General features: G+C 47.2%; 3 protein-coding genes across 4 annotated transcripts in view; 2 read left to right on the forward strand and 1 right to left on the reverse strand.

The window, feature by feature from the left end:
* Window positions 1–1313, reverse strand: part of LOC120403402 (up-regulator of cell proliferation-like) — a 27935-nt gene extending 26622 nt beyond the window's left edge. The window contains exon 1 of the mRNA XM_039534448.1: window positions 1181–1313. The gene's annotated coding sequence lies outside the window, so the exon portion shown is untranslated. The remainder of the gene's footprint in view (window positions 1–1180) is intronic.
* Window positions 1–9583, forward strand: part of LOC120403400 (up-regulator of cell proliferation-like) — a 10863-nt gene extending 1280 nt beyond the window's left edge. The window contains exons 1-3 of one of the 2 annotated variants that reach the window (XM_039534446.1): window positions 1214–1285; window positions 2447–2561; window positions 3814–9583. In XM_039534446.1, coding sequence (XP_039390380.1) covers window positions 2498–2561; window positions 3814–8498 — 4749 coding nt within the window. In that variant the 5' untranslated portion in view covers window positions 1214–1285; window positions 2447–2497 and the 3' untranslated portion in view covers window positions 8499–9583. Of the gene's footprint in view, window positions 1–1213; window positions 1286–2446; window positions 2562–3813 lie in introns of those variants that run through there. The other variant, XM_039534445.1, reaches the window with a different exon arrangement.
* A 2917-nt stretch (window positions 9584–12500) lies between these two features.
* Window positions 12501–21279, forward strand: LOC120403401 (up-regulator of cell proliferation-like). Its single transcript, XM_039534447.1, has 3 exons — window positions 12501–13427; window positions 14228–14299; window positions 16342–21279. The coding sequence occupies exons 2-3, from the start codon at window positions 14275–14277 to the stop codon at window positions 21039–21041; spliced, it is 4725 nt and encodes a 1574-aa protein (XP_039390381.1). The 5' UTR covers window positions 12501–13427; window positions 14228–14274; the 3' UTR covers window positions 21042–21279.
* Window positions 21280–24294: the final 3015 nt, after the last annotated feature.

Consider the following 24294-nt stretch of genomic DNA (forward strand, 5'->3'; position numbering starts at 1 on the left):
TCCTGCTGGGTCAAAAATTCTTCATGTAAATGTGGCTTTTGGGAATTACTCTTCAATGGTAAATGTCAATGATATTCCCTGATTAACGAGGCTATTCTGATGCATGAGCCGCACCCAGTTCCCTCTCTCTCAAGCAGAGAACAGCACTTTAGATGCTGTTTCCTTGAGTCTCCTGGACACTGAAGGGAATGTAAAGACCTTGGGCATGATTCGCAACTGAAATCTGTGGAGCTGTACCAGCATAAAACTGGATTTTTGTGAATCTGGTGGCAAATCCAGACTCCCGCTTACTCTAGATTTGTCAAAATATATTGGTGCTTCTTTTATAGACATGACAAGGTTCTATTTACATCAGATAAACAATGAAATTAAGCTCAGATGAAAATGCTAGACTAGCAATAAGCATCTAAAGAGTGCAAAGCCAGGGACACATCAGTTTTCCTGAACTCTAACCCCAGCTTAAAGGACCCTTTTTATATCTAGAGGTCCAGCCAAGCAGCCAGATGTGAGGATCTGGCTCATGACTTTTCCAAAAGGAAAAACAGCAGAATTTTTCTAGGGAATATTTTATGAACATTTCCTCTGGTTTCCTCCAGACTTGTCTCCGCAGAATTAAGTCCATGTGTGAGAAACTTACAGGGCAAGGAAGTGGGCCTAAAAGGGTTCATTTAAACTAATCAATCACTGGTGATTCCCTGTGCACTTGAGCAATTTTTCATTGTGGGAGGAACCAGAAAGATACCTAGAAATGGGATCATGACTGTCTGGGTTCTGCTCCCAGCTCTGTGCCTCAGTTTTCCCATCTGTAAAATGGAGACAACTCTCCTGACCTTCCAATGTAACATGTATATTTTTCTTAAATTCATTTTGCTTTTCTTACCTATTATTTGAAACTTACTGCACTTTTAGTCAATGCTCTTTTTAAAAAAAAAACAGTTTCCATTTCAATTGAGGCGTGTGGCTTATGCCCAACTTTGGCTTACCAAAAGTTAATGGCGTGGTCTTCTACCAACAGTTTCTGCCTCCCTGTTGTGACCTGTTTGTGAGAGATTATTTTCATGGAATTTAAAACAGTTCCTCATCATGCTCAGATTGTTCCTAATAAAACCAAAGGTGGGAAAAATGCACAGACATACTAAGTCTGTAGAGAAAATGCACAGAGATTATATAAACATAGTACCAATATGTGTTTGTCTCCGATTTTCTTTGCTAGATGCTTTAAACTCGAAACAGGAACCGGACACTCAGCAAGGTCCAGAGTTGGAGGAGAAAGCTCTTCTTAAAGGTAGGCAATTCCTCTTCTGTATCTGTAGCTAAACACATTTATGGAATGACAGTCAGTATGAGTTGATTCCCAACAATTATAGCCAATAAGGCAGAGTGGGGATTGAACCCAGATCTTTTATATCTTAAGACAGTGAGCAAACCACCAGACGTAACAAGAGGTTTGATCCAGTAGACATGGTTTAGCACGTTGACCAGACTGGGCGAGCTAGGCAGGGGAACACTGAATCTGAGAGTCCTACCGGGGCTGGTATGTGAGTTAGGCACGAAGCTGCTGTGCAGTGTCAAGATGTCGATGTCCGCGCACGGGCCCAGCTGCCGAAACTTAGCTGCCTCAGGGACTTTACTGGTGGAAACTTGGGCACCTCAGGGAATTGAGGCACCTTCAGCATAAGGCAGCAGCTAAGCAGAGGTTTTGTGAATGCCAGTGATGCTCAAAGGTTGGCTGTAGGAGCCTGAACTAAACGTTAGGTGACTCAGTCCCCCTTTGTGAAATCTGGTAAGTGCCTAGCCCTTCCAGGCTAAACATGGCCATTTCCATAGTCCTGGAATTTAGGAGAGAAACTGGGAAGAGATTTCATGGTTGGAATCATGACCAGGACTTGAACAGTCAGACCTAGTGGTCAGAGCTGGAGTCGGGAGTCAAGCCCAAGGGTCAGACCAGCTCGAAAGTCATAGACCAGGGGCAGGTATTATGAACAACGTTGGAAGGCAGGAACCAGGAGCAAGGTAGGGAAGCTGGGCTCAGGGGCTCGGCGAGAAGGCAGAGACCAACATAGCAGCTAGCCAGGAGTTCACCTAGTTGCACAGACAACTTCCTGTGTCTCTCCCTGGGTTAAAAAGCTCAGCCGCTCCTCCAATCATGACTCCCATGGGCGGTGCCTCTGGTGGGGCAGGGGTTCCATTAGTCATTCTCAGCCCATCACTTACTGACAAGTTGCCGGATGAGGGCCAGGATGCGAAGGTCACCTGGGGACCGGACTTCACAGTCCATGGATCCTCATGGTTGGAATGAGAGGAGAGAGAGCAAAATTTCCAACTGTGTGTTTTGTTGGAAGCGTCTCCTGGCCAGAAAAAATTTGGGTGAGAATCCACTGGTTTGAGTTCATGCTTTTTTTTTTTTTTTCCTTTTTTGCTTTCATGACAAAAATTTTCCCCCCAGTTCATCCCAGAGAGCGCTATCTACTGGTAAAAAGGAAGCAAAAAAGGGGGCATGAGACCACAGAAGTGGGTCAGTGTGAGAGACAGCACCCCAAATTTCTCTACCCTTATTCGAGGTATGAATATGCATCACTCCTTAATTGAAGATGTGACCCTCATCACATTCGCTTTGACTGTATGACCATATGTCTATGTGCTTTGCATAAGGTATCATGAATGTGAAGTAAAATAGAGCATGTCCCATTAAGGCAGCTGGCTTCCCTTTCTCCATCCGGTTGCATGCGCATGTGAATGGAAAAGGTCTAGGGGGAACTCAGTGTGTTTTGGTTTGGGTTAGCAGCAGTGGTGGCTGTCTCTTGTAAGTGCATTTTGGGAAGCAAACTTTAGCATAAAGAAGAAATTAGGGTTTTTTTCTGTTTTTTAGCTATGTTTTGAGTGAATCGGCTGCTGGAATGTGGTTTAATTGTTGAGGAACCATTTTCTAGCTTGGACACTGAATACGCTTGAATGTTTCTTCTTTTAATGGAAACACTGTGTAAGGGTAAGAGTCAGTGTAATGCATGTTGAAGCACTAGATTAGCCGTCCTTCTGTCAATAATTTGCCTAGAATGAAATTGTAAAAAGGAAGGCTTCAACTTCCAGTTTCCTAGAGTGTTCATGCCGGGGGAACTTGTGTTCACATACTAAGTGCTGGTCTACACTCATGCTGAAAGCTGATCTAAGTTAGGATACTTCCGTTATGTAAGTTATGTAACTGAAGTTGATGCAACTTAGGTCAACTTACAGTGGTGTCTATACCATGCTAGGTCGATGGGAGATGCTGTCTCGTTGACATAGATTCTGCCCCTCGGGGAGGTGGAGTACAGATGTTGATGGGAGAGTGCTCTGACATTGACTTCCCGTGTCTGCATTAGACCCACTAAATCAACACCGCTGTATCGATTTAACCGGTAGTGCAGACATAGCCTAAGAAACACAGACAAGAAAATGCATCTTTTTGCTCTGAACCCTCCTTCCAAAGAAAAATAAAGGAAGGGGAGATTTGAAAGAAAGATGGAAAGAGCACTCAGAACACCTCCCAAGGTTGGGTCATAGCAGAGCTTGAACCTGGGACTTTTGATTTAAAAGCATGACTCGCCACTGGCTATGCAAAAGAACCCAGTTTCCATAGCCTGAAAGCTATGGTAGACTCAAATTTCCATGTGTGTTCCGGGTCCTAGTGCAGGGGGGAAAAAGAGCCAGATTGCATTAGCAGGGGTTGCAAACAGATAATTCCCACCACCTCACTGATACACGTCAGAATACACACATTCAAAACGGGTATATTTAATACCAGAAACCTGCTCATGCTTTAACCTCTTTCTGCAGAGAGAAGGAGAGCACTCCAGGACCTCCTGGCCAAGCTGAAGATGGAGAAGCACAGAAGCACAAAGCTGGGGTTGAGAGATCTCCAGGAAATCAACCCAGAAAGTCTACAGAACTGGACCCCTCGGGCATTAGAGGATTTACCGTGGCATTTTCTGAGGAAGGTCATAGCTTTGAATGGGACAGCCAGAAACATGAGCCTTGGGCCGGGAGTGCCTGGTGACCAAGCCAGCAGTGATGACAATGGGGGACAAGGCGATGGTGGCAATGTTCTTTGTTATAGCAACATGGATGCTAGAGCTTCTCTACATCCCCTTGATGTTCTCTGTGCCATTCTGCTTTGCTCAGACAGTTTCCTGCAGCAGGAGATCCTGTCCAAACTGTCCATGTGCCAGTTTGCCCTCCCTCTGCTGCTACCTGCCCTCGACACCCCAAAGGGCACCCTACTGCTGTGGGCCATGAGGGACATTGTGAGGAAGTGGAGGCCGCACTCCCTGGCAGAGAGCAGAGGGTTCAGAGAGGAGAGCCTGGTGCTCACGTCAATGCCAACCATTTCCTTTGTACGGCTGGGGAGCTGCAGCTTCTCCAAGTCCAAACTCCTCAATGAGGTTCTCAGCCCCTCCCAGCAACACCACAATTCCTTCATCCACTGGGACATGGAGTCTGGGAACGTCCCTCGGGAAATCGCAGATGGGCTGGTTGAGATTTCCTGGTATTTCCCTGCTGGAAATGAGAATTCAGATCTTTTCCCAGAGCCCGTCGCGGTTACAAATCTGCGCGGAGACATTGAGTCCCACTGGCTGCAGTTTCGCTTTTTAACAGAGATCTCCTCAGCAGTGTTCATAGTTACTGAGAGCATCAGTGAGAGACAATACGCGCTGTTATCATCTCTGCAAGGATCAGCCACTAAATACAACTTCATCCTCAATTACGAGTCTGGCAAACGGAGTGAAACTCAGGAATTCCTTAATAAATTAGCACTAGTGCTGAAACTGAGTAAACAACACGTCCTAGAGAAAGAAATCGGGACCAAGAAAGAGGAATTCATGGAAAAGTTGTGCTCTGCTATAGGAAGTATAATGAACGATCATCACAAGGACATGAATACGGAAGGCATGGCTGTGACCGCACATGAACTTGGAATCCAGCTGGATGAGGACTGTGAGGAATGTCAGAGAGCAAAGAACCGTGTTAAAGAAATCACGGCAGAAATAAAAGATGTTGGAAATTACAAGAGGCAAATACTGCAACTGCAAGGGGAGCTGTGGAAGAGCTTAAGCAATGTGGAAAGAGAAATGTGCAGATTGAAAGGACAAGGGGATATCCCCACAGAAGAATATAAATCTAGGCTGAAAGAGAAATTGTTGGAGTTACGTACACAGCAGAATAAATGTGACCTTACTGATGGTTTGACTAAATTTATCAATGGAATAGGAACACTATCTCAAATGGAAATACACTACTTCCTGAAATGCATGAAATTTAATTTAGATGGCATTGCTAAGCGGAACCATCCTAACTTGCAACCTAACCAACAAAAGCTACCAGAACTGACTGAATCCATCTCTGCCCGTTCCCTAGGAGTGGAGCATTTCCTGCGTGAGTTGGGGCAGTTCTACGAGGCTGAACACTCAATGGTGAAGGAAGGCAAAATGGCAAAAATTCAAAGGAAATTCATTCATTTCCCGAGGTTAGCAGCTGACCTGATGCTGGAAGGGTTTCCCATGGAGCTGATTGATGGAGATGCCTCCAACATCCCACTGCAGTGGGTGACAGATGTTCTGACTCAGCTCCATGCCAAGCTGGGGAGAAAGTCCAGAATGGTGGTTATAACAGTGCTGGGAGTGCAGAGCACTGGGAAATCCACCCTCCTCAACACCATGTTCGGCCTGCAGTTTGCAGTGAACAGTGGCCGATGGACGCGAGGAGCCTTCATGTCCCTCATTAAAGTGGCAGAGAACTTTCAGCAGGAACTGGGCTGTGATTTCATCCTGGTGATAGACACAGAAGGCTTGAAAGCCCCTGAACTGGCCAAGCTGGAGGATAGTTATGAACATGACAATGAGCTGGCCACCCTAGTGATTGGACTGAGTGACATAACCATCGTTAACCTGGCCATGGAGAACACCACCGAAATGAAGGATGTTCTGCAAATTGTGGTCCATGCCTTTCTCAGAATGGCGGAAACGGGGCACATGCCCATCTGCCAATTTGTTCATCAGAACGTCAGTGATGTGGCTGCATATGAACAAAACACGAGAGACAGGAAATATCTTGTGGAGCAGCTGAATGAAATGACCAAAGCTGCAGCAAAGATGGAAAAACTACAGAAAGATATTACAGTTTCTGATATTATGGACTATGATCCAGAGAAACACAATTGGTACATCCCCAGCCTGTGGCATGGGGACCCTCCAATGGCACCAGTGAACGTTGGATACAGTGAGAGTGTGTGTGGGCTAAAGAAATGCTTGTTTGAATTTGTACGACAATATTCACTTAACACCAGTCCCAAAGACATACCCCAATTTATCGAATGGGTGAAGAGTCTGTGGAATGCTCTGAAACACGACAACTTCCTCTTCAGCTTTAGAAACCCTTTCACGACTGAAGCCTACACCAAGATATCTGCAAAGTCCGTCGGGTGGGAATGGGAGTTCCGCAAGGAGATGAATCTGTGGGTAACTGAGAAACAAACTTTCTTCCAGAATCAACCACCAGATAAATTAGATGCTCATGTCCTGACCAACTTAACAAGTGAGACTCATCAGAAAGTGAGCTATGAATCAAACAGGATTTTGGAGCGGATTCAAAGTGCAGCAGCAAAGCTGACGGTTAGAGATGAGAACATGGGAAATTTTGTTAGGCAGTCAAAGCCGATATCATATCAAAGTTCAAGTTATTCACACACCATTTGTTCCAATCTGGTGACTGCCAGCGAAGGATGGAGAAAGAAAAACACTATTCAGGCTACGTGCATAAAAACAATCGAAGGTGAAATGGACATGCTTTTGGAAGACTGTAAAATGAGAGAGAACAAAGCGGACAACGAGGAACTGGAAATGGAGTTTGAGGAAATGTGGAGTGAGACAGTGTCAAAAATAAGGCTCGGCTGTTTGGATGAAAAGCAAATTTATCAAGATATTGAGTTGCTGCTGAGAGAGGACCTGGCAAAGCAAGAGAATTCATCCAGTCTAAAGCTACAGGAACACAGCAACTTATTGAATTATGGAACAAAATCTTTTATTATGAAAAAGGAATACTTAGATTTGCCATGGATTATGACCCTGAATGAATGGTTCACGCAGGAATGCTGGCATAAAACAGAAGAACTCGTTAAATCATTAGTGGAACAGTGCAAAGATTATATTAAAAATATAGCAGACAGCAAAGCAGATTATGATGAAATTTACAGCAGAAATCTGTTGAGGATGATCAATGAGAGGCTTCAAGAGGCAGACGTTCAGAAACTTCACACTAGCGCTTGCTTTAAAGTTGACCTGAAGCTTCACATTTTGGGTGAAGTGGTTCCTTTACTAGAGAAGATGCAAGCAAGCTTCATCAAAGAAAATGATCCTGAACTATATCTGGAGAAACTAAAACCTCAGTATATCTCCACTTTTAGAGATCTCTATTTAGGGAAGGATTCCTGCCAAACAAGAGCCAGGGATTTCTGTCATTGGTGTCTCAAACCTGCCCTGGTGGACTACGTGAACAACAGACTTGGGTTAAAAATAGTCGATGACATTCTCAACAGTGAACAGTATGATGAATATACAAACCGAAGCCTTTTCCAGTTCACTGTCTTGAAGAAGCTGCTGAAATATGAAAACTTTGACACCTATATCATATACATTAATAACTATGAACGTTTTATCAAAATCTGGGTAGAGGGACACCTGCTAGATCGCTACAGCCGGACAGCGCGGTTGCGACACCTGGAGAAAGAGATTCTGTCTTCGGTAATAGAGAAAGTCAGGACTGCTCTGGAGTCTTCCAGTGCCAAAAGCACCAGCACGGTCTGTGACTTTTTAGACATGTTTTGTGGAGAGTTACAGAAGGACTTGGTGATTTCCAAGGACCATCTAGCAGTGGTGCGGTTTAAAAACACGGCAAATGCTGTGCAGTTTTTGGCTCATGTTCAGGCCATCCTTCCCGAGCTGGAAAAAGAAATCTTAGCTGAATTTGATGAGTTGACATTTGAATCCAAACTCTCCAACCTGTCCGTGAAGCCCCAGGATGAAATCTTCAACTGCGTGTTTGGCTGCGGGCAGCAGTGCCCGTTCTGTAAAGTCCCCTGTGAAGCAGGAGGCATGGATCATACGGAACACTTTGCTACAGTCCATCGGCCTCAGGGATTAGGGCAGTGTAAAAACAAACGGACAGGAATGCTTGAGTACTCTTTGTGTTCTTCCGATGTGGTTTCCAACGCTGTATTTAAGAATTCAGAAACAGAAGAGAAATTTCATCCCTATAAAGATTATCGACGATATTACCCAGACTGGCGCATCCAGCCTGATCCCAGCATCGACACTTCTGACTACTGGAAGTTCATTTTTAACAGGTTTAACTATAAGTTTGCTAAGAAGTACAATGCTAAGCCAGCAAATCTGCCACAGGGTTGGAAAAAAATAACCAAGGAGCAGGCGCTAGAGAGCCTAGTGGAAGCATTTAACATAAAACAATAAACCAACTCGGAGTCTTTTTAAGTGGGATGGACGTGTGCAAAACAACAGGGTTTGTTTGGGGTTTTTGTTGTTGTTAATTGAATGCAAAAATGTCGCTTCTAATGCACATGTGGTTTCTTTAGCTGATGAAAATTGTAATTATGGGAAATCCTAAATAGATGTGGCTTACTTGCAGACCAAGCATCACCTGGACTGATCTCTGGCTACATCCTTCAGGTGATGTTCAGCTGGCTATTCAATTTACGTCCATCACTGGCAATGTTGTCATGCCCACAAAACCACTGGCCATGTAGAAACATTCCCTGGTAAATACCTTTTGGAATTTGTTGGTCTTCTATTCTAATACTACATCCATGCCAACAAAGCCACCGAGCCTGCAGCCATGCTGAAGCAGGCCGTTGCTGAGTTCAGCTTCACATATCCTCATTGCCGATCAACTCCTGCCACGGGATACGGAGCCGCTGAGGATGAGAACTGAAAACTTTAGTCCGGTGTCCCTCAGTGCCCATGTTCACTGCCGCACAGCGGAGTTGCCACGAGTGTGGTTCTGGAGATCCACAGCTTCGTAGCAAGCTTGATGTTGTCATCACAGAGGCCGCTGAAGGGCCCAAAACATGGCAGCAGCTTCTGTAACAAAATTCAGAGTTTCTAAACAGAGTTCAACAGGGAAAGATTTCCCCCCACCCCTCACATTTTGCATTATGGTGATTAATGACAGAATTGAAGTGAGGAATATGCAACAATGCAGCTCTGTAATTAGCATTTTTAAGAATCACCTTTGATCTGCTTTGGCCTGGTCTACACTTAAAACTTATGCCAGCATAGCTACGCCAATCAGGGGCCTGATAAAACCACAACCCCCAGTGACATAATCATGCCAACAAAACTCCAGTGTGCGCCGCCATCAAAAGGGCATCTGGGCTGTAGCCCCGCCGTGCTATGCCCTGAGGCCGTCCTCCTGCTTGTCCTCTTCCCACCCCTGCTCCGCCTCTTCCCCCGAGGACCCTCCTCGCCCACCGCTTGGGGTGGAGAGGCGCGAACAGTGGATGGGGTAGGGCCACAGGGGAGGGGGCAAAGAGGCACGAGTGGTGGGTATGTGGGCGGAGCCTTGAGGGTGGGAGGCCAGGGGTGGGGTGGAGTTGGGTGAACACAGGGCGGGTGCAAGGATGTTTTGTGCCCTAAGTGAAACTTCCACCTTGCGCCTCCCCCACCCTGCCCTGTGGCAGCTCTCCCCGCCCTAAGGTGCCCCCTCCGGAATCTCCCCCCCATCTGCCCTGAGGTGCCCCCCCCACGGCAGCTCCCCCCGGCCTGGGGAGCCGTGAGGCAGCTCCCCGCCACAGCTCACCTCTGCTCCGCCTCCTCCCTGAGCACACCATCGCCACTCCACTTCTCCCGCCTCCCAGGCTTGCAGCGCCAATCAGCTGCCGAAAGACCCGAAATTCCGCCCCCCAAATGCTAGCGCCCTAGGCGTCCACTTAGGTCACCTAATGGGTTGCGCCGGCCCTGGGTGAACATGGGCGGGGCCTCGGGGGAAGGAGACCAAGTGGGTGTCAGCCTCAAGGCAGAACAGCAGGTGGGGACACAGTCCACGTGCTGGTGGCTCCCCCAATTTCTAGGGAGCTTCCAGCCCTCATGCCACCCAGCCTCCCCAAACGCAGAAGTCACACACCGCCTCTGCGCCATTGCCACAAATTATCCACTTCTTATCCGGAGGCAGCAGCCCAGTCTACTTCCTTACCAGGCAACGTGTCATCCAAGGTGGTAGAATGTTTAAAATAGAGAAGTTTTTTTCCAGCTAAGTAAACTCATGTAATGTTTAATGTACAACTGCAATACGATTTCTGGAAATTTGTTTTCAAATTTACCTTGGCTCTCTTCCCCTCAGAATTCTTTATTCCTAACCTTTGCATATGATGAGTCTTGAACGATGATAAAATCATCTTCCCTTGATACCTTAAGGATGTGCTGAAAAGGGCAGAAGGAGAAGCAAACTTTAGATCCTATTGGGTAGGAACCTGGAGAAGGCCAATGATTGGCAAGCTTGAGGCAAAACTTGCATGTGTTTAAATAGGACTAATTTTTTAAATGCCTCATCAACTACATTACAAAATCCTTTTAAAAGAACCAGATATCTTTTATAAATGCTCGTACTTTGCTGCTTTGATCAGTTCTCAGCAGCAGCCAAACTTTTCTTCAGCACTAAAAGCTTTGCTTAAAATGAAAGCTGAGGTTCTGCTGTAATCACATGACTCCTGAAGCTGAAGCACAAGTAATGGGCCTATAGTGTTTATGTCTTGATCCATCCCAGTTCCTGAGCCCTCATTTCTCTCACACCATGGTGGTGAGGCTGATGACTCCCCTTCTTATCAGCAGTCCTTCAACTTTACAGAGAGTTCTGTACTATAAAAAGTACGTTATCATTTGAGTCACCCTGGAATTGCTGCAAAAGCTAGAAACACACCAAAACAAACACAACCCTCTTACAGAGTACACGGAAGGGCCAAGTCTGATCTTTGGCTGAGTGATCCTAAAGAACGCTATCGGTCTGTTCACAGGGCAGACCCATTTTGCATAAGCAGCCTGAAGGCAACCCTAAATGTTTCAGCAAATCGTGCAGACCGAGCTCCCCTGCATCAGAGCAGGTTAGGCCCAGCTGAGCTGATTAAAGGGCTACACCTGGGGCTATACGGCACAGCTATATTGCAAAGAAAACCCTGCGGCACCAGGTCTCACACAACCCAGGTCAACTGGCTCTGGCTCCCGAGCTAAAAATAGCCATGTAGACGTTCCTGCTCGGGCCGGAGCCCAGGTTCGAGACCCCTCCCCAAGTTTCAGAACACGGGCTCCAGCCCAAGCGGGAACATCTGTGTGGCTATTTGTAGCCCAGCAGTCTGAACCCCGTCGATCGACCCGGACGCTGAGACTCAGCACTGCAGTTTTTCCTTTCCAGCGCAGACATACCCATAAAGGCCTGTCAGAGAGCAGGAAGAGGAGGAGCTGCTGAGGCAGCCTGTGCCAGGGAACAGGAAGCCACAGAGTGGTGCTAATTCAGGGGTCGGCAACCTTTCAGCAGTGCTGTGCCGAGTCTTCATTTAGTCACTCTGATTTAAGGTTTCACCTGCCGGTCGTACATTGTAACGTTTTTAGAAGGTCTCTTTCTATAAGTCTATAATATATAACTAAGCTATTGTTGTATATAAAACAAATAAGTTTTTAGAATATTTAAGAAGCTTCATTTACAATTAAATTAAAATGCAGAGCCCCCCGGACCGGTGGCCAGGACCCAGGCAGTGTGAGTGCCACTGAAAATCAGCTGGCGTGCCGCCTTTGGCACACGTGCCATAGGTTGCCTACCTCTGTGCTAATTCCTCTGGTGGCTGCCTGGGGAGGTAAACCCAGGGCCGGCATTCCAGAAAGGGAGCAGAGCTGGCTGGGAGTGGGACGCTGCAGGCAGCAGGCTCACCAGAACCCCCTGGGAGGCCGTGAAGCCGCAGGACAAGGGGTGAGTGAAGGGGCTGGGGTGGCTCCAGCTTGGACCATCAGTCATAAGTCCCTTCATCATCACCGCATCTCCCACCTCCGCCTGTCCAGCCCAACCCGGTGCCGCCTCCTCAGGGAGGGTCACATCGACACAGGACCCACCGGGTGAGGAGCTGGGGCGAGGATGCAGGAACAGAGCAGAGACTAGCGCAGAGTCAACGGGGACATTCCTGAAGTGGGGAGAGGGACATGGGTATCCCCCACTGCACAGCGCTGACTCCACCAACTCTCCCTGCCCAGCTATGATCTTTCCTTGCCCCCTAGAAGCAGCTGTATCAGGGGGGAGGGTGAGCCTGGAGCCCCCTTCCCAGGGCTGGGGGAAGACAAGGAGTTCTGGGTTCCTTCTCCTGATCAGGGAGCAGCGGATGGAAGAACATCCCTCTCACCTTGTCCTGGTGGAGCAGCACGGAGGGGTGAGGGGAGTTGAGGGGGTGAGCACAGATGGCTGCATGTGCTTCCCCACCCTAACCCTAATCTCAGCCCTGGTGGCCCCATTAAAATAAGGTCATGACCCACTTGGGGTCCCGACCCACAGTTTGAGAACCGCTGACCTAGAGGCATCCACTCTCGAAGTTAGGTCGGCATAGTGACCAATGGAGGGGGGTTTTCACACCTCTGAGCAACATAGTTAAGTCAACCTACATTTTAAGTGTAGACTGGGCCTAAGCAACTCTCTGTGGTGCCACAAGGTGTGACTTCTGCTCCACTTTTCTTGGTATTCGTTTAGACAAGATACGTTCTCTGAAGCCGCCGACTGGAAAGACGCCATCTGGAGGGCACTAAGCTAGCCCAGACGCTGAATGAATTTGGTGAAATAAGGCTTAATAACCTGTTACTTCTCTACCGACAGTAGCTCCTTAAGATCAGAAGTGTCAGTTCAGTGCCTAGGGCTCTGAATTTGGGGTGTGAAGTGAAATGCACAGCCCTGGTCCAGTGCACATTGTGCGGAGCAGCTCTGACGGAGGGGAGGGAGGGGGGCTGCTCCACGCAGTCTGCACTGGAGAGCTTTTAGTTTCATTTTTGGCTTGTTTCTGGGAACAAATAATTGCTGAGCTTCCTGTTTGCATGCACAGAAGCAGTTTCCTGAGGCTGTGCTCTGTCTTCTGAGGAAGCAGCACGGAGGAGACAGTGAGAGATCGTCTGCTGGGAACCCTGGAAGTCCCGGGAGAAGAGTTTGAGACATTTAAATCCAGCTGAGTGAAATTCAGTTGCAAGAAGGCTCTGGAAACATCCCCTGGAGCACCCTGCAGGTGGAAGACCCCAGAGACCTAACTGAGGAGCTGCTCCGTGGCTCCAAGGAGGACGATGGGGTGGAGGTGACTAGGAAGGTGCTGAGGGCCATAAGCCAGCAAGACCTGGCGGAGAGATTGACAAAAACAACAGGATCTGGTAAGAAATAAGACCTGGAGGGATAAAACACCTTCTCTGACTGTCACTCCTCTGCAACTTCCCTGTGTAGCATTTGCTTTGTCATGTGTGTGTGCATGAGCCTAGATAAAATATGGCCTTAATTCTCCATATACTTTAGGCATCTCAGGAGTTTGCAAGAAGGTCCCAGAAAGTTCTTAGATTTTAGGTGTATTTGTATACTTCTTGGGTAATCTGTGCTTCCTATTCAGATCCACGTTTTACTCTTTTCCTTCTCCCGGTTTTCAACAAGAGCAAAAAAAAAAAAATTGGATTTTTTTGCCTGTTTGTTTCCACCAAGAGATATGTCCTCTGCTTAATGAGCTTTCGTTCTTGCCACGTTTGGTACAAAGCAAAAAATATATTTATGTGGATACATTGACCCAGCAATGCGGAGAGTCTGCATAAACAAAGAAACGTGAGACTATGTTGCTAGGGCTAAACTACGAAAGTATGGAATGAATAAGATCTAAAATATGATTTGAAATCAGAGGTGTCTCACCCACCTAAATACACACATATTAATGGGGAATGTCCTTTGTCATTGTTGCACAGCCTGTAAAAACATCCAGATTCGCACTATGCAGGATGTACTTTAAGAACCAAGAATTCAAGAAAAAGAACAGGAGTACTTGAGAAACTCACTGCACCTGTCAGATTATTTTGCCGAAATTAGAGACTAACTCCCACTCTTAGAGTTGGCTTATTTGTGTGGCTAGGAACAAAGCTGCATTTGAGAAATTAATCAAGGGGATCTTTAAGTACTCACAATGTCTTTCTAGGTGGTTCAAATCCAGACCAGGAATCAGAGACTCACCAAGACCCAGAGATGGTGGGGGAAGAGCTTCTTAAAGGTATTTTCTTTTATGAACGTTCCAGGTTCTCAAAACGAGGACATTGCCAGGGCGGGGAGAGGGAGAGCTGGGGGAGCAGAGGGGAACTAGGGGGAAGGAGGAGAGCTGGGGGTACACAAGCAGCAACAAAAGAATCTGGGCATGGCTACACTTGCAGCTGTACAGCGCTTTGGGTTAAACCAGCCTTTGGAGAGTGCAGCAGGGAAAGCGCTGCAGTCTGTCTACACTATCAGCTGCCAGTGCACTGGCATGGCCACATTTGCAGCGGCATTTGGAGCGGTGTATTATGGGCAGCTATCCCAGCATTCAAGCAGGGCTGCCCAGAGGATTCCGGGGGCCTGGTGTCTTCGGCAGCGGGGGACCCCCGCATCGGCGGTAATTTGGCAGCGGGAGGCCCTTCCGCTCCGGGACCCACCACCAAAGTGCCCCGGAGACCCACGGCGGGTCCCCCCGCTGCCGAATTACCGCCGAAGCGGGACCCGCTGCCGGAGTGCAGCTGGGTCTTCGGCGGTAATTCGGCGGCGGGGGGCCCTTCCGTTCTGGGACCCGCCGCCGAAGTGCCCCAGAGACCCGCGGCGGGGACACCCCCCCCGCCGCCGAATTACCGCCAAAGACCGGGCTGCACATCGGCGGCGGGTCCTGCTTCGGTGATAATTCACCAGTGGGGGGTCCTTCTGCCCCGGAGCGGAAGGACCCCCCGCTGGCGAAGACCGGAGAGGAAGAAACTCCAGGGGCCCAGGCCCCACGAGAGTTTTCCGGGGCTACCAGAGCGAGTGAAGGAGCCTGCTCCAGGGGCCCCGAAAAACTCTCGTAGGGGCCCCTGCGGGGCCCGGGGCCTGGGGCAAATTGCCCCTCTTGCCCCCCCCCCCATCTGGGCGGCCCTGCGTTCAAGTGGCTGCAACATGCTTTTCAAAAGGCCGGGGTGGAGTGTGACAGGGAGCATGGGGGAGAGAGAGAGTGGATTTTTGGAGCCGACACTGTGTCAGCAGCTGCTTTGCAAGTTCCGACCCGCCTCCCTCCTCCATCCCTCTCTCACTCACTGTTCTCCTAGATCCCCTAGGTGGTTTTGAAAAATCCTTACAAGTGTTAAAGATGCAGTTATTATCTTAATAGCTTTAAAGTTAGCACAACATGATGCATTTAGCAATTACCAACTTATTTATTTCCTTGTTTGATGACAATCGGTGAGCTAAGCATCAGGGTCGGCTCTAGGATTTCGGGCGCCCCAAGCACGGCGGCACGCCGCAGGGGACGCTCTGCCTGCGAATGCTCCACCGGAGCCGTGGGACCAGCGGACCCTCTGCAGGCATGCCTGTGGGAGGTCCACCCAAGCTGCCTGCCGCCCTCCCGCGGGACGCCGCCCCAAGAGCGCGCTTGGCGCGCTGAGGTCTGGAGCCGGCCCTGCTAAGCATGGAGAAACTATCTTAGCAAGCAAAAAGCCTTGTTTGTACATCCTCGGTTCTCCACCAGCTTGGAACCTATTGGATCCACATAGAAACACCTACATGAAATGATGCAGAATTAAGCACAAGTTTCATGTGCTTTGGGTTTCACAGCTCAAGTTGCAGAGCTCTCTTCACAATACTACATAAAAGCATTTGCTGCTGTGACTGTCTTTTGATGGGGTGGAAAGAGCATAGGGACTGCCTGTCATTACAAATCTTCAATGACAGAGAAGCATGAAATCAATAGAAATTAGGGGCCTAAATACTTTTGAAGATTCTGGGGCAAAGAAGTTTGGTTTTGGTTGGTTGGGGTTATTTGCTTTGTTGGGTTGGGTTGGTTGGTAGGTAGGTTTGTTTAAATTTGCACAAAGAGATCAGAACAGGTTTCAAGGAACTGAAGAGGTAACAGAATAGAACTCAAAAGTTTAGCTTCATTGATCATTTCTTTGCCCATTCATGCTCCAAGATTTTTTTTATGTGTTTTTCCCTCTTTTTCACTCATACTTGAACGTGAAGACCACAATTTTCACCGCACCTGGTATGCATATTTTAAATATCAGTTCTGAAACCTGCTCATGCTTTACTCTCTTTCTGCAGAGAGAAGGAGAGCACTCCAGGACCTCCTGTCCAAGCTGAAGATGGACCAGCACAGAAGCACGAAGCTGGGATTGAGGGATCTTCAGGAAATCAACCCAGAAAGTTCAGAGGACTGGACTCCTCAGGCATTAGGGGATTTACCATGGCATTTTCTGAGGAAGGTCATGGCTCTGAACGGGATGGCCAGAAACACAAACTTTTGGCAGGAAGCAACTGGTGACCAAGCCAGCAGTAAGGAGAATGGTAGACTAGGTGACTGTGGCAATATTCTTCACCACAGCAACTCAGATGCCAGAGCGTCTCTGCACCCCCTCGATGTTCTCTGTGCTGTTCTGCTTTGCTCAGACAGTTTCCTGCAGCAGGAGATCCTGTCCAAAATGTCCATGTGCCAGTTTGCCCTCCCTCTGCTGCTGCCTGCCCTCGACACCCCCAAGTGCACCCTGATGCTGTGGGCCATGAGGGACATTGTGAAGAAGTGGAGGCCGCACTCCCTGGCAGAGAGCAGAGGGTTCAGGGAGGAGAGCCTGGTGCTCACCAAAATGCCAACCATTTCCTTTGTGCGGCTGGGGAGCTGCAGCTTCTCCAAGTCCAAACTCCTCAATGAGGTTCTCAGCCCCTCCCAGCAGCACCACGATTTCTTCATCCATCGGGACATGGAGTCTGGGAACGTCCCTCGGGAAATCGCAGATGGGCTGGTCGAGATTTCCTGGTATTTCCCTGGGGAGAAGGAGAATTCAGATCTTTTCCCAGAGCCCGTTGCAGTTGCAAACCTGCGTGGAGACATTGCGTCCCACTGGCTGCAGTTCAGCTTTTTAACAGAGGTCTCCTCAGCAGTGTTCATAGTTACTGAGAGCATCAGTGAGAGAGAATACGTGCTGTTATCATCTCTGCAGGGATCAGCTGCTCAATACTACTTCATCCTCAGTTCCCAGGCTGAGCAATGCACTGAAACTCTGAGTTTCCTTAATAAATTAGCTCCAGTGCTGAAACTGAACAAATTAAATGTGCTGGAGAAAAGCAACAGCACAAATGAGACAGAATTTGTAGAAAATCTCCAGTGCGCGATACGAAGCATAACGAACTCCTCCAACAAGAGAGTAAATATGGAAGCCCTGGCTGCGGCAGCACGTGAATTAGGTGTCCTGGTAGATGAGGACCTTGAGGAATGTCAGAGCGGACGCAAGTGGGCTAGAGAAATTACCATGAATATGAGAGATGTGACCAATTGCAAGGCAGAAATGCTGAAACTCCAAGGAGATCTGTGGAATACCGTGACGAAAGTAGAAAAAGAGCTGTGCAGAATGAAAGAACAAGGAACTGTCCCTCCTGAAGACTATAAAATGCAGCTGAAAGAAAAACTGTCAGAGCTTCGTGCCCAGCAAAATAATTGTGAGCTTAACGATGGGCTGATTAAATTTATCAATGGACTAGGACAACTGACTGCAGTGGAAAAACATCATTTCCTCAAATGGCTGAAATATACGCTGGATCACATTGCTAAGGATGAACATTCCAGACGACAAGTTCAGTATAATGCTTTGGCAGGCGACCCACAAAAGCTAGAAGAACAGGGTGAATCAATCTCTGCTGGTTCCCTAGAGGTGAAGCATTTCCTGCGTGAGTTGGGGCAGTTGTATGAGGCTGAACACGCAATGGTGAAGGAAGGCAAAATAGCAGAAAGCCAAAGGCAATTCACTCCTCTCCCAGGCATAGCAGCTGACCTGATGCTGGAAGGGTTTCCCATGGAGCTGATTGATGGAGATGTATCCAACATCCCACTGCAGTGGGTGACAGATGTTCTGACTGAGCTCCATGCCAAGCTGGGGGGAAGGTCCAGAATGGTGGTTCTAACAGTGCTGGGAGTGCAGAGCACTGGGAAATCCACCCTCCTCAACACCATGTTCGGCCTGCAGTTTGCAGTGAGCAGTGGCCGATGTACGCGAGGAGCCTTCATGTCCCTCATTAAAGTGGCAGAGAACTTTCAGCAGGAACTGGGCTGTGATTTCATCCTGGTGATAGACACAGAAGGCCTGAAAGCCCCTGAACTGGCCAAATTAGAGGACAGTTATCAACATGAAAATGAGCTGGCTACACTGGTGATTGGATTCAGTGACATAACCATCGTTAACATGGCCATGGAGAATGCCACCGAAATGAAGGATGTTCTGCAAATTATGGTCCATGCCTTTCTCCGAATAAAGGAAATCAGGCAAAAACCACAATGTTTATTTGTGCATCAGAACGTCAGTGATGTGTCTGCAGATGGACAAAACATGAGGGACAGGAAACACCTCCTGGAGCAGCTGGATGAAATGACCAAAGCTGCAGCAAGGATGGAAAATCTACACAAAGAAGTGACATTCTCAGACATTATGGACTATGATCCAGAAATACAAGATTGGTACCTGCCCAGCCTGTGGCACGGAGTCCCTCCCATGGCACCAGTGAACTTGGAATACAGTGAGAGCGTGGGGGAGCTGAAGAAACACCTGTTTCAGTTGCTAAGGATCCATTCAGTTGAGATTCTTCCCAAAAACATTCCCCAGTTTACTGAATGGGTGAAAAGCCTGTGGAATGCACTGAAGCACGAGAACTTCTGCTTCAGCTTCAGAAACCCCTTTGCCACGGAGGCCTACAACCAGCTGTCTGCCAAGTTTTCTGAACTGCAATGGGAGTTCCAAAAGAATATGCATCTCTGGCTGTCCGAACAAGAAACTATCATCCAGAATCAGGCACCAGATGAACTGGAGAGTGAGATCTTTACCCAATTAAGTCAGGGAACCCAGCAGAAACTGCAGCATGAAGAAGACAAGATTTTTGAGTGTTTGGAAAAATATATAAAAGATGGAGCAGCAGGCACGCACATGTTAGAGATCAAAGAAGATTTCATCAGGAGCACAAGAAGCACAACATCTACATTTCACCATTATTCACACCAACAGCTGGAGAGAGCAAAGAACAACAGAAAGCACCATTGTAAGTATTACAATAGCGAGGCTGAGTTCAGGAAAATAATTGAACAGGAGGTTGACAAGCTTCTTGAAGATTGCAGGAGTCGTGAGCATAAACTAAATAATGAGGAACTGGAGCGGGAATTCCAGGCAATGTGGAGAGAGGTGTTGTCCGAGTCAATGCTATTTTCTTCAATGAAGCGACCAATTTTTCAAGAAATGCAAAGCCTGCTGGAAGAGGACCTGGAGATTCGAGGGAGACTGATGCATCAAGAAGCTCAGAGCTTGCTACATTATTCAATGAGCTCTTTCACAATGAAAAAAGAATACTTAGATTTAGCATGGTCTGAAACTTTGAAGGAAGTATTCACAAACGAAAGCTGGCATAAAGCAGAGGAACTTGCTACATCCTTAATGCACCAGTGCTCTGCTTACATTGGTGAAAAAGTAAATTCCAAAGGAGACTATAACAAAATCTATTGCGGAGAATTGCTGCGTATGATCAATGAGAGACTCCGACAGGAGGACGTTTCAAAACTTCGCACTAGTGGCTGCTTTGAAGTTGACCTGAAGCTTCACATTTTGGGAGAAGCTGCTAGTGTGTTTCAAGAAATCCATGATAGTTCTCTGAAAGAAACTGACCCTTGGCAAAGTCTGAAGGAACTTAAACTTCAGTATTTCTCCATCCTGAAAGATCTTTACTTAGACAAAGAGCAAAGTCACAAAAGAGCCAGGGATTTCTGTGACCAGTGTCTGAAACCTGCCCTGGTGGACTATATGAATAAGAGGCTAGGAATAGCAATGGCGGATGACATTCTCAGAAGCGGACAGTCCACTGATTACGCCAGCCGGGGCTTTTTCCAATTTACCACACAGAAAAAATTGTTGGAGGAAAATGATTTTTACAACTATGTGAGCTATATTGAAGACTATGAAGGTTTTGTGAAAACCTGGATCCAGATACACCTGGTTGATCACTACAGTGAGAACGAAGGCCTGGAAGATTTGGAGGGAGAGATTCTATCCACTGTAATAGAGAGAGTCAGGGGCGCTCTGGAAAACTCCGAAGATAAGTCTAACACAGTTTCGGCCTTTATAGACAACTTTTGCCAAGTGCTGCAGAAAGATCTGGTCATTTCCAAAGACAGCTTAGTGGGGATACGGTTTATAAACTCCATTAACACGGGGAAATTCTCTGCTTTCATTCAGACTTTCCTTTCTGACCTGGAGCAACAAATCTTAGCTGAATTTAAAAATTTGGAAATAGAGTTTAAACTCTCCCTTCTATCAGTGAAGCCCCAGGATGAGATCTTTAAGCGAGTGTTTGGCTGTGGGAAGCAGTGTCCGTTCTGTAAAGTCCCCTGTGAGGCAGTAGGTACTGATCATAAGGAGCATTTTGCATCGGTACATCGGCCTCAAGGATTAGGGTCATACCGGTGCAGTGAAACAAACATACTTTGTTATGATTTATGCTCCTCCGCTGTGGTTGCCAATGCCACATTCCAATGCCCGGAGACACAATGGGAGAGTCATCCTTTTAAAGATTATCGCATTATTTTTCCCGACTGGTGCATCCAGCCGGACCCCAGCATCAACACCTCTGATTACTGGAAGTTTGTTTTTAAGGAGTTCAATCAAGAATTTGCTGAAAGGTATGATGCTGAACCAGCTGATCTCCCAGGGGATTGGGAAAAAATAACCAAAGAGCAGGCTCTGGAAAGTCTGGAGGAAGCATTCAGAATGAAATAACCAACATGCTGAGAAAATCCATTTAAATAGCAGTTCATTCAACTCAGCAGAACAACAGTTGGTGACGTCTGTTATTTAAATACTCATTAAAAGTGTGTGAGTTTGTGATCTGTGGAACATAAGAACATAAGAACGGCCGTACCGGGTCAGACCAAAGGTCCATCTAGCCCAGTATCTGTCTACCGACAGTGGCCAATGCCAGGTGCCCCAGAGGGAGTGAACCTAACAGGCAGTGATCAAGTGATCTCTCTCCTGCCATCCATCTCCATCCTCTGACGAACAGAGGCTAGGGACACCATTCTTACCCATCCTAGCTAATAGCCATTTATGGACTTAGCCACCATGAATTTATCCAGTCCCCTTTTAAACATTGTTATAGTCCTAGCCTTCACAACCTCCTCAGGTAAGGAGTTCCACAAGTTGACTGTGCACTGCGTGAAGAAGAACTTCCTTTTCTTTGTTTTAAACCTGCTGCCTATTAATTTCATTTGGTGACCCCTAGTTCTTGTATTATGGGAATAAGTAAATAACTTTTCAATATGGAAATACGGAAAACTCAGGTACAATTTGCAGCTTTCAAATGGAGACTGAAAGTAAGAAAATTGGTTTTATTTTGCATCATGTAACTATGTGATACCTCAAAAATATGAGTGGGGTGCCACCTTTCAAACGTGGCGTGTCTACCAATGTGATCTATGCCATCATGTGCCAGCAATGCCCCTCTGCCACGTACATTGGCCAAACTGGACAGTCTCTACGCAAAAGAATAAATGGACACAAATCAGACATCAAGAATTATAACATTCAAACACCAGCGGGAGAACACTTCAATCTCCCTGGATACTCAATAACAGACTTAAAAGTGGCAATGCTTCAACAAAAAAAACTTCAGAAACAGACTCCAATGAGAAACTGCAGAACTGGAATTAATTTGCAAACTGGACACCATCAAATTAGGCCTGAATATAGACTGAGAGTGGATGCGTCACTACAAAAACTAAAAACTAATTTCCCCAGGCTAATTTCCCCCTACTGTTACTCACACCTTCTTGTCAACTGTTGGAAATGGGCCACCCTGATTACCACTACAAAAGGGATTATCCCTCCTGTTGATAATTGCCCACTTCCACTTTAATTGAATTGTCTCGTTAGAACTGACCCCCCCACTTGGTAAGGTAAATCCCATCTTTTCATGTACTCTGTGTGTGTATGTATATATATATCTGTCTACTGTATTTTTCACTCCAAGCATCTGATGAAGTGGGTTTTAGCCCACAAAAGCTTATTCCCAAATAAATTTGTTTGTCTTTAAAGTGCCACAAGTGCTCCTCGTTGTTTTTGCTGATACAGACTAACACGGCTACCACGCTGAAACCTGTGATATATAGGAGGTCAGATTGGATGATTTCATGGTCCCTTTGTAGTAGTAGAATTTTATGTTTGTATTTTGTATAATTCTGTATCTGAACTGATTTCAAGGCATTAACAGACCTTTTAGGGTCACCACTTTGTTGCAAGTCAGGAGCACCCTCTGCAGGCCGGTGATCCGCCTGTCTGCTACTGGCCCCAATGCCCCTCCCAGGACCCTAGTGCCCCTTCAACTGTTCTCCCCCTCCCAGGGGAACTCTCACCCCACGATCCCCACTTTGCCTCAGTATTGGCAACTGCCCAGTCTCCATCGAGCCCCCATTCACTGGGGGAGGCTGCAGGATCAGCCACTCATCACTGGCAAGGAGGGTCTGGACCTGCTGCCCTGGCCTACCCCTGGGCTGCCCTCCGCAACCCCCAGTACCTGTTGGCCTTGTGCTAGGCCGCGGCCTGGGGCTTTCCAGGCAGGAGCTCTCCAGCTCCTCTGCCTTTCCCCAGCCCTGCTTCACTCAGGTACCCTGTCTCTAGCTCCCTGGAGCCAGGCCCTTCTCCCTGCAGAAGGAGACTGCTGAGCTCCTGGCTCCCAGCCTCTTTATAGGGCCAGCTGGGCTCTGATTGAGGCATGGCCCAGCTGCAGCTGCTTCCTCCAATCAACCCAGGTCTTTCCTTCCACAGCCCCAGCCCTCTGCAAGTCTGGCTCTAACCCTTCCCAGGCAGGAGCGGGTGACCACTCTGCTACACTGACAATCAAGTACACTGATTTTTTTTTACCAAACAAGGGCCTCTAAGAATGACTAGCATATAAATGATGAATGATAGCAACAAAAATGCAGCCACTAGGAAAAATCAGCTCTATTTTGCTAAAGGGAAAATAAGGAACAAAAATTGCTCCTCCACTATTTATCTCGCTTTCTTCATTTTCCATTGGACTTTGCAGGCTATAAAGCTCACAGACCTTTATTGCAATCTTAGCATGGCAACTGTACCCTGTACCTATGATAAACCACTGCTGAGTAACATTGACACATTCAAATTCTGTAAACGGAGACTTGCTCCCTGGATTGTAAAAAGTACAGCAGAGAATACAGAATAGCAGCTACTTTATCCTACCCCTCCAGAATTTCCCACTATCTTCTCCCCCTCCAGCAAGGAGTTCCACAGGTTGGCTGTGCATTGTGGGAAGAAATACTGCCTTTTATTTGTTTTAAACCTGCTGCCTATTCATTTCATTTTGTGGCTCCTAGTTCTTGTGTTATGAGAAGGAGTAAATAACACTTCCTTCTTTACTTTCTCCACACCAGTCATGATTTTATAGCCCTCTATCATACTCCCCCTCAGCCGTCTCTTTTCCAGGCTGAAAAATCCCAGTCTTATTAATCTCTCCTCATATGGCAACTGTGATAAATAAGCAGGGGGGGCTCCCTTTTATGGACCCAGCCAGCCAGTTACCTATAAAATTCTTCTTAGTAGCTGTTCTCTACTTGCTTTCCCTGCAAAGGGTTAACAAGCCCACAGGTAAAAGGAAAGGAGTGGGCACCTGACCAAAAGAGCCAATGGGAAGGCTAGAAATTTTTTAAATGGGGAAAAAACTTCCTTTTGAGTGTTGTTCTCCCGGAAAGAGGGGAACAGGGAGCAGTTGTGCTGTGAGAAGCTTTAAGCCAGGTAGGAAAAACCATCAGCTCATACCTAAACTGAACCCCGGAAATGTAAGTAAATCAGGGAATGTCTAGGAAGATGTGATTAGGGTTATTTCTTTTCTTTTTTATTGGCTTGTGGACTCCTCTGTACTAACTCCAGATGCTTTTGTTTTGCTTGTAACCTTTAAGCTGAACCACAAGAGAGCTAGCTTGATGCTTAATTTTTGTAACTGTTTTTTTTTTAAGAT

Source organism: Mauremys reevesii, linkage group 4 (genome assembly GCF_016161935.1).
Source record: "Mauremys reevesii isolate NIE-2019 linkage group 4, ASM1616193v1, whole genome shotgun sequence".
In the NCBI taxonomy this organism is placed as follows: domain Eukaryota; kingdom Metazoa; phylum Chordata; order Testudines; family Geoemydidae; genus Mauremys; species Mauremys reevesii.